General features: G+C 39.2%; 1 protein-coding gene and 1 pseudogene across 2 annotated transcripts; one reads left to right on the top strand and one right to left on the bottom strand.

Moving 5' to 3' along the window:
• Nucleotides 1-1,733: 1,733 nt before the first annotated feature.
• Nucleotides 1,734-8,801, bottom strand: LOC308256682 (small ribosomal subunit protein eS6-like; annotated as a pseudogene). The gene is made up of 2 exons: nucleotides 8,065-8,801; nucleotides 1,734-1,794 (listed from the first exon to the last, which is right to left on the bottom strand). The product of its transcript is annotated as a small ribosomal subunit protein eS6-like (transcript).
• A 669-nt stretch (nucleotides 8,802-9,470) lies between these two features.
• GKN1 (gastrokine 1) lies at nucleotides 9,471-14,706 on the top strand (the record flags this gene model as incomplete). The annotated part of the gene is made up of 6 exons (XM_080684953.1): nucleotides 9,471-9,482; nucleotides 11,553-11,606; nucleotides 11,693-11,827; nucleotides 12,768-12,878; nucleotides 13,805-13,952; nucleotides 14,612-14,706. 6 exons carry the CDS (start codon nucleotides 9,471-9,473, stop codon nucleotides 14,704-14,706), a joined length of 555 nt encoding a protein of 184 aa, XP_080541079.1.
• Between the last annotated feature and the right edge of the window lie 381 nt (nucleotides 14,707-15,087).

Here is a 15,087-nt window from a genome sequence, read left to right as displayed (position 1 = left end):
ACTTTCTGCTTCCAGGCTGTCCATTGTTTCATCCTCAACAAAAAAGCACCACTTTGCCTACATTGCTCTTGTGTTCAAAACTTTTTAAAATTCTCCATCAACTCTAGGACACAGTGGTTGACTCTTAGCTTGGCTTTTAACTCACTCTATAGTCTTCTTCCAAACTAATCTCCCCAACTGATATGAGAAAATATATCTAAATAAAGGAAAGAATATGTGATCACAGAGGTAGAAAAAGGGACATGTACTCAATTGCTATAAAAAGACACTCAAATTATTTGACTATTCTTTTTCTGTCCTTTCTCTTCATATCATAGACTCCCCACTTTTTATTATGTTATTTTCCTTTCACACTACCTTTATCCATTTTGTCTTTCTTCCTCCTCTCCTTCTTTCCTTCATTTCCCTCCTTCCTTCTGTTCTTAGTTGCTTCCTACCTTATGAAAATCATGGGAAGAATATTCTGAAAGCCTGTGTGGTGTTGCTCAGTGGTTGAGCATCAACCTATGAACCAGGAGATCATGGTTCAATTCCAGATCAGGGCACATGCCCAGGTTGTGGGCTCAATCCCCAGGAGGCAGCTGATCAATGATTATCTCTTATCATTGATATTTCTATCTATCTCTCTCCCTTCCTCTCTGAAATCAATAAAATATATTTTTAAAAAGAATATTCTGAAAGAGACAGAAGGATGAACTAGATCCAATGAATCTCTGCTCTCAGAGAGTTTGCTATCATAAAATACAATTTAACTATTAAGCTATCAAAATATAGTAAATGTTAAGTATCAGAGGAGAGGCACAAGTTGAATGTTAATGATAATCCAAAGTACACATTGTATTAGCCATATCTATTGATGACAAGTAAAAACATTTATATTCTTCATTGTTTTCTACATTATATAAATAATCACTTCTTTCCTTTAGTGACCCCAAATTCACATATTTTCAATTTACAAAAAGTTTTTACAAATCCACAGGAAGCTAATGAACAAATATAATTTTTAATGGGCAAAAAACATGATCAGAGGAAGAAGAAGCATTAATAAGAAATGGTGAAGAGCTGAAGTTCCAGAAACATCCTACCTGCATTTGGATTCCAACTTCTCTAATTTCTCATGTGGAAGGAAAGCATAGTAAAGTGCCCTCTCAAAGCATCATTGTGAACACTGATGGCTCACATACATAAAATACTTATAACTGCCACAGAATAAGCTCCCAATAAAGTTTGTCTAATATTAATATCATTTCATTATAGATAAAACATTTGAACCTCATAAATTATTAGAGAATTGCAAATTCAAAAAACATTATTAAATTAAATTTAAATGAAACTAACATATCTGGAAATTCCCTAATTATTTGGACATTTTTAAAAAACCACTTCTAGCTTTGTCTGGTGGCTTATTTGGTTGGAGCATCGTCCCTTACACCAAAAGGTTGTGGGTTCAACTCATGGTCAGGGCGCATGCCTAGGTTGCTTGTTTGATCCCTAGCTGGGATGAGTTCAGGAGACAATCAGTTGATGTTTCTCTCACATTGATGTGTTTGTTTGTGTGTTTCCCACTCCCCCTTCCCGCTCCCCTTCTCTCTAAAAATCAATGAAAACATATACTCAGGTGAGAATTAGAGAAAAAAAAGGAAACCCAAAAACAAATATCAAATTAAACCCAAAGCAAGCACAATGCAACAAATAACAAAGAGCAGAAATCAATGAAATTGGATAGAGAGGCATTACATCATGATAAAGGGGTCAATTCTCCAGGAGATATAATAATCCTTAATATACACGCACCTAACAACAGAGTATCAGAAAAACATGATGCAAAACTAACAGAACTGCAATGAGAAATAGAGACCTACTATTCTGGTTGGAGGCTTCACTATTTCTGTTCAGTAACTGATAGATCAAATAGGCATAAAATCAATATGAATATAGTTGAACTAAAGAATACCATCAATCAATTGGATCTAACAGACGTAGAATACTTCATTCAGAAACAGCAGAACATGGAACAAGCTCATGTGGAACATTCTCCAAGCTATGACCACATCCTGGGCCATAAAACACATCTTAATAACTTAAAATAATAGAAATAACAGAAATTACTCAGCCCACAATTGAATTAAATTACATATCAATAACAGAAAGATAACTGGAAAATCCCAAAATATTTGGAGACAAAATAATATACTTCTGCATAACATGTGGATCAAAGAAGTCTCAAAAGAAATGAAAAGGAAATATACTAAAAAGTTAACAGAATTATTTTTGCGTAGTAGAATAATGTCACTCATTTTTTGTTATCCTCGCCTGATGATAGTTATTGATTTTAGAGAGAAAGAGACAGACAGACACACACACACACACACACACACACACACACACAGAGAGAGAGAGAGAGAGAGAGAGAGAGAGAGAGAGAGAGAGAGAGAGAGGAGAGATCTCAATGTGAGAGAGAAATATTGGTTGGTTACTTCCCATATCTACCCTGACTAGGATGAAACCCCAAAACTTTCGGTGTATGGGACGACACTCCAACCAACTGAGCCACCTGGCAATCATTTTTTCTTGATAATTTTTCAAGCTTTCTACAAATTTCTATGAGCTGCTTTCCTGATCAGCTGACATAACATAAAGGACTTGGATAGATTGGCAAACATTTTGAACAGTGGCTAAAAGGAAGAGGGGAGAACATTACTACAGACAAGGAAAGCTGAATCCCACTGATACTATTGCAGGTGCAAGGAGGATATTTTTTAGTTTAAATTCTTTTCTTTTTTACCTCCCATTCGATAATAGAGAGGAAATTGTATAACCTCTTCTAGATTTGGAGGAAATGGCAAAAACTAGTAGAATCTATTTTGTACCTGTATTTCAGTGGAGCTCATCCTTGACTGAGCCCTAATCATGTGACAGTGACTATGTTAGACACAAGGAATATGAGTTCTGTAACAGAAGACTCATAGCATAATAGATATATAAGATGTCCATCACACATCATCTGTATATACCATCAACCTATTTTAAGGTGAATCATAAAATTTTAAACAATAAATGGTGTCTACATTTCTTAAATATACATATGTGTTTAGATATCTCCTTTTATGTGTGCCTTATATTCCTTTATGAAGAGACCAAATCAAATTTAAAGGTGTGTCAATTACCAAAAAGAAATCAAGTGATTGCTTTTCTAGAGAAACACCCATGGCCAACAACTAAAATATTAATTTACTGGGAGGAGCTCAAGGGTGTTGGACACACCACACAGCTATGAGAAAGAGAAAAGGGCCTCAGACATGCAAGGATACACCTAAGCACAAAGGCCAGGGAGAAAAGGAAGTTTCAAGTGGCTATTGGTGAGAATTAAATCCATATACTATCTCAAGCTCAGTGTGTAGCAAGTTGTAGTTTCTTGATAAGTGAAATAATTCTGACTCAATTTGTCTCTATTTATTTGTGATTAACTGAGATATTTCAGAACGATAAAGGTGAATCTGAGAGAGTTAAGAATGTTATAAGCTGGTCTCCTCACAGCCACTGAACCCCAAGTTCACACCACCTGGTCTCACCCTGTGACTCATCATGCAGGTGTATGTGTTAAACCTTGACGCTTCCTGCACCTGCACTCAGGCCCCACCTGTGCAGGTAGAGGTCTATTCAGGGAGATGGGGAGAGGCAGAAGGTGGCATCACTCATGAGCCACAGCTCCAAGCCCCAGTGCATGCGCCATTGAATGATCAGACTTGACTTACAAAACACAAATTCAAAAATAAAATTATTAAGAATTTCAAGATGAATTTCGAGACGGCGCCGGCAAAGCACTGAACTCAAGCATGGGTCTCTCTTCTGAGCACGAGCCCTGTGAAGACACTGGCCAAGTGTTCATGAAGCTAGCCTGTCTCAGATGTAGATTTCAGGACTCTGGAGTATGAGTACTGGCTGTTTTACATCTTTGACTCTTCTGCAGCACTTGTACTTAGCTGGGGCATCGCATTTGCTGGAGCCTGGTGGCTTGCTGCTAATTAAAAAATAAACCTGGAAGCTCAAAATCCCCTGAGGTCCCTCTGAGAATCCAATATTCTTCCCGGAATATTTTGTCCTTCCCAGGAGTGGCTGCCATGGTTGAAGAAATGCCCCTTAAGCATGAGTGCTTTTGCACCATCTTTTCTAACCTGCTTCACTATGAACACTAAACAAGGAATAAGTGCTCTTGTTTCTGAATGAGCTGTGAGATAATTATAAAGCAACATATTGTTATTACTTTGTGATTTTTGTTCCTCATATTTTCTCCACATCCTTTTCAGAATGGAAGTACTCAGCCAGGTTCAATTGTTTAGCATTCTGTTTATCTCTACTTTCATATATTTTATATAAATGAAATCATCACTCAGGAGACCTTCTTTTAGCAAGACTTTTCCAGTTTGGTTGCCTTGGGGTGGGGGAGGATCCAAAAAGTTTGGCAAATGCAATTGGGCAGATAGACAAGCAGCAACAGAAAGGCAGCATTGTCTATATTTTGGATGACAATGGTCCCGGAGGAAATAGAGAAAGGAGAGGGCTCTGCAATGCACAGGAAAGAGCTTGTTCCACTTGGCTGATATTTGATCATTTCTCTCCTATACAAAAACAACAATGTACTAGGCATGGATTTTATGAAATTAGAAGCTTTCTAGCAATAGTTATTAAAATGTTCATATACATGTTCCTATTGCTATTCTTTTGGACATCATTGATACAAGGACATCACTGCCATAAGCCCTGGGAGCTGTAGCCATAGGATGTGACTGTAATTGGAGTCTTAGCTACAGGCTAATAAACCAAGATGACTGGCTGAGACAAAAGTTTCCCCTGAGATGACAAAATGTGTTCATGCCTCACAATGACCCACCTGACTTGAGACCAACCCAAGGGTCTTCAAACTGATGCAGAGGATGCTCGGGAAAACAGTAATAAAGGCAAAGAGACTGAGACAGAATCTCTGCCTGAACAGGTTTCTACACTGAAGCAAATTAGAGTCCTGAATATCAGAAACAGCACAAGAATTAAAGGGAAGATGAGATTACTAAGGGCCTCATAGCTGACTGCAAAGCCAGCCCATTACCATGTCTACACAGGAGAGGGCATCTTGAATAAGGTTATTTAATAATGAAAAAGTGCCCTGCACAGAGATATTCCCTTCCACTCAGAGGAAAGTCTGAAAGCGCTAAAGGCCCTCCAGATCTACAGCATGAGCATATTATTCATGGGCTGTATTCCATTTGTTCCACACTAAGGGAGTTCCCACCCAGTTCAACATGACAGGGTGTGGGGAAAGTGAGGCCTTGGGTGTGTATGCTGGGAGATAAAATGACCATAGGGTTCTTGGCATGGCCCCACATTGAGCTCTTTGAGCAGGACAGGCTCTATTGACTCAGGAGCTGGTTTGCCCCACACTGACTGTGGGTCACTGGGACCACACCATCTCCTGGGACTCCCTTAATGCATCATTTTAGCCAATATCAGCACCTCTCCCGCTGGCTCCAAAACTCATAAATAAATATAGTTTATTTTTATTGTCTAGCTTAAGCATCTCTTTTAGGCAATTACAATTTTTTAAAAATATATTCTTATTGATTTCAGAGAGGAAGGGAGAGATAAAAAAAATCAATGATGAGAGAGAACCATCGATCGCATGCCTCCTACATACAACCCCAATGGGATCAGGAATTGAACTAGTGACCTCTTGCTTCCTGGGTCAAGGCTCAACCACTGAGCCACACCTAGCTGGGCTGCAATTACAATTTTTAAAACCGGGCCTATTGAGCATCATATATGTGCCAGCATATTCTAGGTTCTATGGAGGTGACAAAAACAAACATGGATATATTCTGCCTTTCTCCTATGGGACAAGAAGCATACAAAATATACTCTCAGTGTGAGAGCAAGCAAGGGACTTGCTCATGCTTCCTTAATACTTTTGGCCTTGGATGAGAGACAAGGGTTGAGGTAAGAGCTGACCATCCACCTTACCCCCACTCACCCTCACACACTCACAAACACACATTCATACATGTGGCACACAAAGAACAGAGGAAGAGGGTCTTCTGATTTTTGGAGCCACTGAAATAACAATATTGTACAGAAGGGATTTTTTTCTCTTTGACCCATGGAGAAAAAGACTTACTGAATGAAAAAAGCACAATAGAATCTAAGTCTCCTGGCTTCTAGTTCCAATCAGTAGTTCCCCAAATGGATTTTCAAATCCATGGTGCAACCTCAGAAGTAGCACATGTCCCCCAGGGATGTTAATGTGTGTTGGAAAAAATAAATTAATAAAAGGGAAAGGAAAAGCAACAGGGGTCTATGGAAACTTAAATTGAAGAGAATCTGGATGAAGCAGCGTGACATAGATTTCTCCCCTACAGATTTTTTATTACATTTGATATGTGAACTGCATTGTCGATCTCTAACAGAGGGATTATTGGATCCTGCACTCTATCTCTCTATTTGTCATGGACCATTCACAGGCTCACTGTAGAAAATGTCAACCTCAAGTCCTTGGTAATGTATGACAGGCACAAAGTGCTCTAGGTACTGCGCCCGTGTACTAAAACGACTACTCGTGGCTGAGTGGAAAGGCACCAGGCTAAACACTCTTTTTGACTTTGCAGCCATGTGACAGTTCCCAAAGCAGTTTCTCTTCACATGTCTGCCTCCCACCTCAGGCTAATTGATCTTTCGCAGCTAAAGAGTGAATTTGAAAGAAATTTGTGGACACATTTAAAACATAAATAAAATCTTATCACCCAAGCCAACATTTTGATAGAGCTATTGGTGGTGAATCAAGCTTTATAACCATGTAACCACATGCTGTGATTACAATCTCTCTATATAAAAGCCTAATATGCAAATTGTCCCCTTGGGAGTTTGAACGGGAGACTGGGTGTTCGATTGCTAGCTATGACGTGCGCTGACCACCAGGGGCAGTGCAGAACAAAGAAAGGCCCCGGCTGGCAGCTGAAAGGCCCCTATCAGCCCTGATGGCTGGCCAGGCCTAGGGACCCTACCCGTGCTCGAATTTTGTGCACTGGGCCTCTAGTGCACACATAGAAAGATAATCATGGGCTCAAGAAGGTATCCAAAGGGGAAATTTATAGATCAATGATTAATGAAATAAAGTTTTCCTCTTCAGCAATTTGATTTACCACCTTAAATTTGTAGGAAAGAACAGGAAAAAAACACAACTTAAATTCACCTCCTGAGCATTTACTTGTTTGCCAGTGACAATTTCTACTCTTTGTTTTTGATGAAAATATTTTTTATTATTTTAACATAAATTTTTGTCAAATAAATGATCTATAAGTCAATAAAGGGACAGAAATTTCTTTTATAGCTCCAGGAAAATTGAGAAGCTGTGGTATTGAGCTGGACCTTGAAAAATGAATAGCAGTTTACCAATTCAAGAAAGGCAAGAATAGATCTTGTAACCTAGAAACCCACACCTGAATCCTATATGTTCATGTTGACCAATGTCACCCCAATAAATTTAATTTTTTAAAAAGAAAGGCAAGGGGTTGGTACTCCAGAGTGAGAGAATGGCATAGAACATCCTGAGTATTCCAAGAATGATGGGAACTCTGATGTAGCTAGAATGTACTACAGGGTAGAGACTGACAGATACAGCTTGGAAGGCTTTGGGAACCTTATTATAAAAGACCCTGGAAGTCATTCCATTGAGTTTGAAGTTTATCTCATAAGCTGTCATGAAAGATGCTAAGCATGGAAGAGTCATGCACTGAAATATAAAAGATGGTGACGGAATGATCAATTACACAACTGTTGTAAGAGTCCAGGTGAGAGGAGCTATGGGCAAGGACAGAGTTGAGAGGCATTTCTTTCATTTCTGTTTCACTTTCTTTTTTAAAATTTGAATATATTGTTATTGATATGAGAGAGAGAGAGAAAGAAACATCGATGTGAAACATCAATTGATTGCCTCTCTTAAGTGTCCTGACCAGGGATCAAACCTGCAACATTTTGGTGCATGGGACAATGCTCCACCAATGAGCCACCTGGAGCCACCTGGAGCCACAGGGCTGTTCCTGGCATTTTTCTTCAGTCTCCTTCATTCTCTTGGCAGAAGTTCAGCATATTCTGTGGCCTCGTCCTTACTTTTCTTAGTATGTTGTTTCTCTAGAACGATACGCTCACGTTTGTGTTGCAGAATGTGTGGAGTAACGAAACACTGAAGCTTGCGTGCTTTGGGCTTAGGTGTCTTGCCCTCTTTGTTTAGGGGCTTTCTCACAACATATTGGTGGATGTCATCTTCTTTACAGAGACTGAAAAGTTTGCATATTCTGCTAGCTCTTTGGGGCCCCAGGTGACAAAGCACAGTAGTATCGGTGAGACCAGGAATATCTTTCCCCCTTTTTTACAATGACCAAGTTGAGAACACTGAGATTGGCATGCACAATGCAACCCTGAGAGATTTATGCTCTCTCCAGTCCTCCGTGGTCTATAACAGAGATACCCCTTACTCAGCAGCAGGAGGACACGGCCATGGGTCAAGACACCTGCTTCAAGGGGAAATCTTGTTTGTCATTCCCACTACTGATTCAAACCACATAACCCTTCCATTTTCCACCCAGTATGTTAGCAGCAACTTCTGTGTCCATACACTTCTCCTAAAAGGTACGAAGTTTGCACTCATCACCCACATCAGTGAGTTTCTGGCAGCTAGTGGCTGGGAAAGAGATGTTCAGCTTCACCCTGAAGCAGCCGTCTGCCTTGGAGGTGCCATGAAAAAGAGCAAGAAGCATTTCTAAGATGAAATGACAAGGTTGAGTAACTAAGGGGATGAGGTGGTCAGAAGAATAGGCTGAAGACAGCCCCCAGATTGTCCAACCAAATGCATGGTACTATCATGGAGAGAGCTCAGGACTGCAGAAAAGGGAGTAGGTTTGGTGGGGTTAGCTAATAGAACATGTTTAGCCTAAGCAAAACTATTATAATGGGTTCAGGTAAAGGGAAGGAGATGAAGTCATTCTCACATTCTTACAGGAATGAAGTCATTCGCACATTCATACATGCTCCCTGGAAGGCCCAATGTGTCCACAGTTTCTTATCTGTGATCTTGTTTGACTTTAGGGATTATTCCTTTTCTGAATCTGGAATATCAATATATAAAATACCCACACCCGTACTTCATAAGTTATCATAAATCATATTGAGTTTGTTATATCTTCAACTTCAACAAATGATGAGTCAGATGAACTCCATGTCAAAGTGCCTTGCTAACCAGGTAGATATTCCAAAGGCTTCTTGCTACACTGGATTATGGCACGGATATGGGAAATGAAGGAAGATAAGTCTTTGACTCCACCTGGTCACACCTACTTTGAGTAAAGCCAGTCAAGTACAAATATGAGAGAACTTCTTGTCTGATTCCATGCCTGTCTTCTTCACTCCATCGCTCTGGTGAAGTCAAGATGAAGTTCACAGTGAGTAGAATTTTTCTTTTGAATTTATTACTTTATAATAGGAGACTGTCCACATTTTGAGCTAAGAGCATCTGCTTCTTACAACAATCCTATATAATAAAAGGTTAATATGCAAATTGATTCTAATGGCAGAAAGACCGGGAACAACAGGTCACTATGACGTGCACTGACCACCAGGGGCAGATGCTCAACCCAGGAGCTGCTCCCTGGTGGTCCGTGCACTCCTACAGGGGGAGCTTCGCTCAGCCACAATCCAGGCTGATGGCTGCGAGTGCAGCGGTGGTGGTGGCGGGAGTCTCTCCTGCCTTCTTGGCAGCGCTATAGATGTCCGACTGAGGCTTAGGCCCTTGGAGCGGGCCTAAGCCAGCAGGTGGACATCCCCTGAGGGGTCCCGGACTGCTAGAGGGCACAGGCTGGGCTGAGGACCCCTCACCCCCATGAGTGCACGATTTTTCATGCATCAGGCCTCTAGTATCACCATACTGGAAAATTTTGTTTTAAAAATATTTGTCTTTTATTTTCACATAATTGTGATGTTTATAAGCGTCTCTATAAAGAAGGATTGTTATACTGGGATTAAACAGCTGTCTGAGAATCTTATACCATGCTATTTTTAATAAAATTACTTTCCAGATCTCCTGATTTAAGTCTGGGCAAAGAGCAAGCAGCCCCTAATCCCTTGAAAATGTCTGATCTTTCCCCTCTTTCTTAACTCCCTCTTTTACCAAAACTCCTAAGTATGTTCAGGCAAGATAAAAAGCATCTTATCAAAACAAATGAGGGAGAGACTTACTGGCACATTCTCTGCTGTCAAATGGATCTCCAAGTCAGAACAGCTTGCCCAGGACCCTGTCTAGAGTCATTTATTCCTGAAAACACCTGACGCATGAACTAGTACAGCATTTCACCTGTGGTTCCAGATAAAGGGCTAGGAGTACAGCAGGTGGACCACAAAATTCTGCCAGAACAACGGTGGTATCATGTGTGTTTTATAACAGCATGTATGAGGCTAGAATCAGATGAGTGCTTTCATGTTTCAACATACTAAATACTAAAATTTATTACAGCAGACTCTGCTTCATAATGGAGTATAAAATCATTATCTAGAAATAAGTCCCAGAAACCACAACATTTGTGTTTGCTTGTTTTTTAAAGAGGTCATATCTGGATCTTTCCTAGTTCTGCAATGAACAAGGGATAGAACCTTGGCCAATACAAACTTGGTCAAGTCACTTAAGTAACGTCTGAAGCTCTATTTCCTGATCTGTGAAAAGACTGCATTGTACTAGTCCTCTCTAAAATTTCTTTCATCTCTTAACACTTTTTTTTTTTTTGGAGGCTAATTTTTACTTTCTTCCTAAGCTATCAGGAGAAAAATTAAGCAAATAAAATATTACCAGTGCAGTTCCCAAACCATTTTGTCCCAGGTAAAGGAAATGAGAATAGGTACTCAGAATCAGGCACCCTGCATAAAACTCTGTGTTTTGACAAGCAGTATCATGGACCCAGTGACAAGTGACTAACCCAGGTACCCTGGGACAGTTCCTAACTTCCCTTATGCTAACCACACTTGACAGCCAGGCACTCCATCCTTTGCCTCTCAGCACCAGTATTCAACCTGTTTATTCATCTATTGCTTTTAAAAATTAAAAAGACTACTTCTGCTATTAGGAGGTCTAGGAAGGTAGGAAGGAAGGCATTCATATCAAATAGGGAAAGTAACAAATCATTTTCAGATGTGATTCTCAGAACTTATAACCATTTTCAGATCATACTGTTAATTTTCAATTTTATTTTTTAATATAGCAACACTTTACTATTTTTTTCACAAGACCTACATTAAAAATTGTAAAACTATATATCACAACATAATTACTGTAATTCACCTACAATTCTACATTATCATTAAGACTTTCTAGGGTTAAAAATATACAAGTCAAAGAAGAACAGAGAGCATACTCAACAGAGTAGTAAACTTAGTAAATATTTTCCACGAGCTTGGGTAGAGAAAGAAGGAAGAGGGCATTGTTTTGCCATGTGACCGGAGACCAATGTTATTTGTGATTTCAGATTTTCTTTGCTGGACTTCTTGGTGTCCTCCTGGCTCCTGCCCTTGCTGAATATGTAAGTCTCACCTTTAAAGTGTTACCAAAATGTATTTGCAAAAGAAAAGTGGTATGAAAGCATTATCAATTTCTCACACATTTCAGAATGTCAACAGTGGCGATAACAACAGTGATGGAAGTGGACAGCCGTCAGTGAGTGTCAACAATGAACAAAACGTGGCCAATATTGACAACAATGATGGATTGGACTCCTGGAATATGATCTTGGATTACAAAACTGTAGGTAGCCAACATGCTATTTCTATTCTTTACAAATACGAGGTTTCTTTTTTAACTAAAATAAAATAAAATAAATTGCCTGCTAACCATAAAAAGTAAATTCTAACTGCACATAAGCATAGTTATAGGTAAAAGTGCCTATTTTGCTCACCTAGTTTCACCCCCTAGATACAACTGCTGCTAATAAGTTTCCCACAATCAGTTAAATTTCAAACCAATGAACAGTAAGTAGAATCTACTATGCTCAAGGGGTTAGTAGGGCTCTAAGACAAATATGAGCATCCTTTTGCTTTGCGTGCACATACCCTCAATAATGATCAAAGGCCATGACAATATTACTGCTGCCAAAGTATAGCCTATCTGTTTTCAATTTCCTTCTAAAAAATAAAAATTGGCATTTCACTCATAATTCAAAAGGACCAAAGGAAATGCAAATGATAATATTAATTGGCAAGGGAAGCAAAAAACACTTGGCTCTGGTTAGAAAACCCAATTGTCCAATTATCAGCTCTGTATTTAACAAACTTTGTACTTTCAAAAAGCCAACTCCTTTCTGTTTTTGTTTTATCATCTGATAAATTAGAAAACTATTTCCTGTCTTACCTGCCTCCTTGAAATGTAAAGGTCAAAGGAGATTAAAATGTGATAGTATTTTAAAGCTTATTTCAGCAAAACAGACATATGTAATAACCCTTACCATGCTAGAACCTGAAGATGAAGCAACAAGTTAGACACTCAGGCTCTGCCCCCTCAAAGATTTAGTGGTTTATCCTTAGAAATGTTAGCGATAAATAGGATTGCAAAACAGGGCCAAATCCTGCACTCTTATCCCAGTTCATCATGATCTCAGAGTTCCATTTCCTTCTGCTGGCAAAACGATTTCTGACAAGATAAGCTGCCTGGAGAACATACTCCTCACTACCTACCACCTTCCTAACAGGGCTTTGCTGCAGTCCGAGTTTTTCGCAAGAAGTCATGCATTGTGCACAGAATGAACAAGGGTTTCGTGCCCTCTCTTCAAGCCTTTGATGCAATGGTCAAGGAAAAGAAGGTAAAAATAAAAGTCTTTTTTAGTTTTGTTCGGGGGAGGTCTTATGATCTCCAGAAAAATGAGACAGTCACAATCATTCCCTCTTGACCACAGTAGAGTGTAACACAAAAGGGGAAGTGGAATTGGTAAGTGCCTGAGGAGAAGCAGCTGCCACCAAGCTCAAAAGTTGTGGCTCGCACCTGCCCCTACAGAGGTTCTCAGAACATCTAACATTTACTGTTAGAGAAACAAAACTCTGCTCACACCCAGGAGAGCTTTCAGCACTTTTTCAAGGACATTTTTCTGTAATAATTGAGTTAAGGATATTAGATTTAGAAAAAAAAATAGAGGATACACAGTTAAGTTTGAATTTTAGATAAGCAACAGAAAATGTTTTAGGATAAGTATGCCCTATGCAATATTTGGGACATACTTATACTAAAAAATATGAGTTCTTGTTTATTTGAAATTCAAAATTAACTAGATGTCCTGTATTTTCTCTGGCAACCCCAGTTGAGATGGTTGGGAAGATGGAATCCATCATTTTTTAAAAATTTTTTCTTGAGTTTGTATTCCTGTAACTGATAAATGGGTACCTTTCATTGATAAGGTAGAGAAATAAATTAACTGCACTCTCAGAAGCTGGTATCATGTAGCTCAATCCAAGAAATAGAAGATGATCAAATGAGGCCCCAAGTTCAGAATAAATTTAGCCTCAGACTTCTGCTTATATGAGAAGCTGAGGTTTCACGCCAGCTAAATGCCTTGAGACACTTAGAAATTCTGAGACATGCACAGTAGCAATTGCTTCTTCTTCATTTTGATTATGGAAAAATTACAGTTAAGCAATACTGCCTGTTGGTCTTGTACACAACCCTCAATTCAACAACCACTGGGCTTAGCATTCATTCTCCCTCTTTCTTTTTCCCTGTCTTCTCTATACTCAGGTTCAGGGTGAAGGACCAGGTGGACCACCTCCCAAAGGCCTGATATACTCAATCAACTCTGACAAAGTCGACAACCTGGACAAGTATGGAAAACCCATCGTTGGCATGTGCAAGGGGGTTCCAACCTACATGGCTGAAGAAATTCATGGTGAGTAGCCACCCCACTGTGCACTCCAAATTAGTGCTGGTGGAATTGTCAAACTATTCTCAAGGTGTGTCCACAGAGAACACCAACTACTCAGAGATGTCAAAGCTAATACTTAGGTAGTGCTTGCTCCCTGCCATGCACTATTCTATGTGACTTAAGTATGTTAACTCATTTGTTCCTGGATTAGGAAACTGAGGCACAGAAATCACAAAACCCTTGCCTGGGTCAATTCTAATCATTTTGACTCTGGATTCTATGCTCTTAAGGATTTGGGAATACTGCTTTTTGAGGTGAATCTAGAGAGCACTCAAGGCATCTTCAAAGAAATACATGAGTTACTAAATGAAAGAACAATACCAAGAGAATCTATTGACTTTTTATAGCTGAAGCAGTCACTTCATTTCTGGGCATTCAAAGAATAACTTACACAAAAGCAAAGTATCCACCTAGGAACCTAACCTAATAGCAATTTTCCAGATCTTTTAATCAATTGATTGAATGTTGATAGCTAACTAGCTAGATCTTGAAATTGTTGAAGAGCTAGTTTGGAAATTGTGACATCCCCTTTTCCCCACCCTCTACCTACATCCCCACATTCCCAAACAAGTCCTAGAAAAGACATTGATATTGTGTTTTGTTTTTTCTTTTCTTTTTATCAGGAGCAAGCCTAGCCTTTTCCTTATCATTGTGCTTCAGTACTAAAATACCCCCGTATTCGACCCTTAACTTCTGTGGAACTTTATCGGGAAAGTAAAAAAAAAAGTTGCTGTGGGTTTAGTCATCAAAATATTTTATGCAGAAAAATATGAGTTCTAATGGATTTTAATTATGTCATTCTGAAATGTTTGGTTTCTTTAAGTTTCAATAAAACTATTTAGCACTGAATGTAGTTTAACCTAAAATTCCTTATGGTTTCCATTTGATCAAAAGTGTAATGTCATGGTAGCAAGTTGTCAAAATGCATTAGACCCAACTATTAGCCTAAATTCAGGAACTGTCCCTTATTAAGAACCCCTTCAGATGCTTCAGATACTACTACTAACCACAGCTCTGGGAATGGTTCCAAGATCATATGACTGCTCTGAAGATTGCTCTATAGTTGATGTGCACAGTAACATTTCAGATCAGCAAGGGT

This window comes from Plecotus auritus (assembly GCF_963455305.1).
Source record: "Plecotus auritus genome assembly, chromosome: 8".
Lineage (NCBI taxonomy): Eukaryota > Metazoa > Chordata > Mammalia > Chiroptera > Vespertilionidae > Plecotus > Plecotus auritus.
The sequence above is the reverse complement of the archived record's forward strand: the minus strand, read 5'-3'. Positions and strand labels throughout refer to the sequence as shown.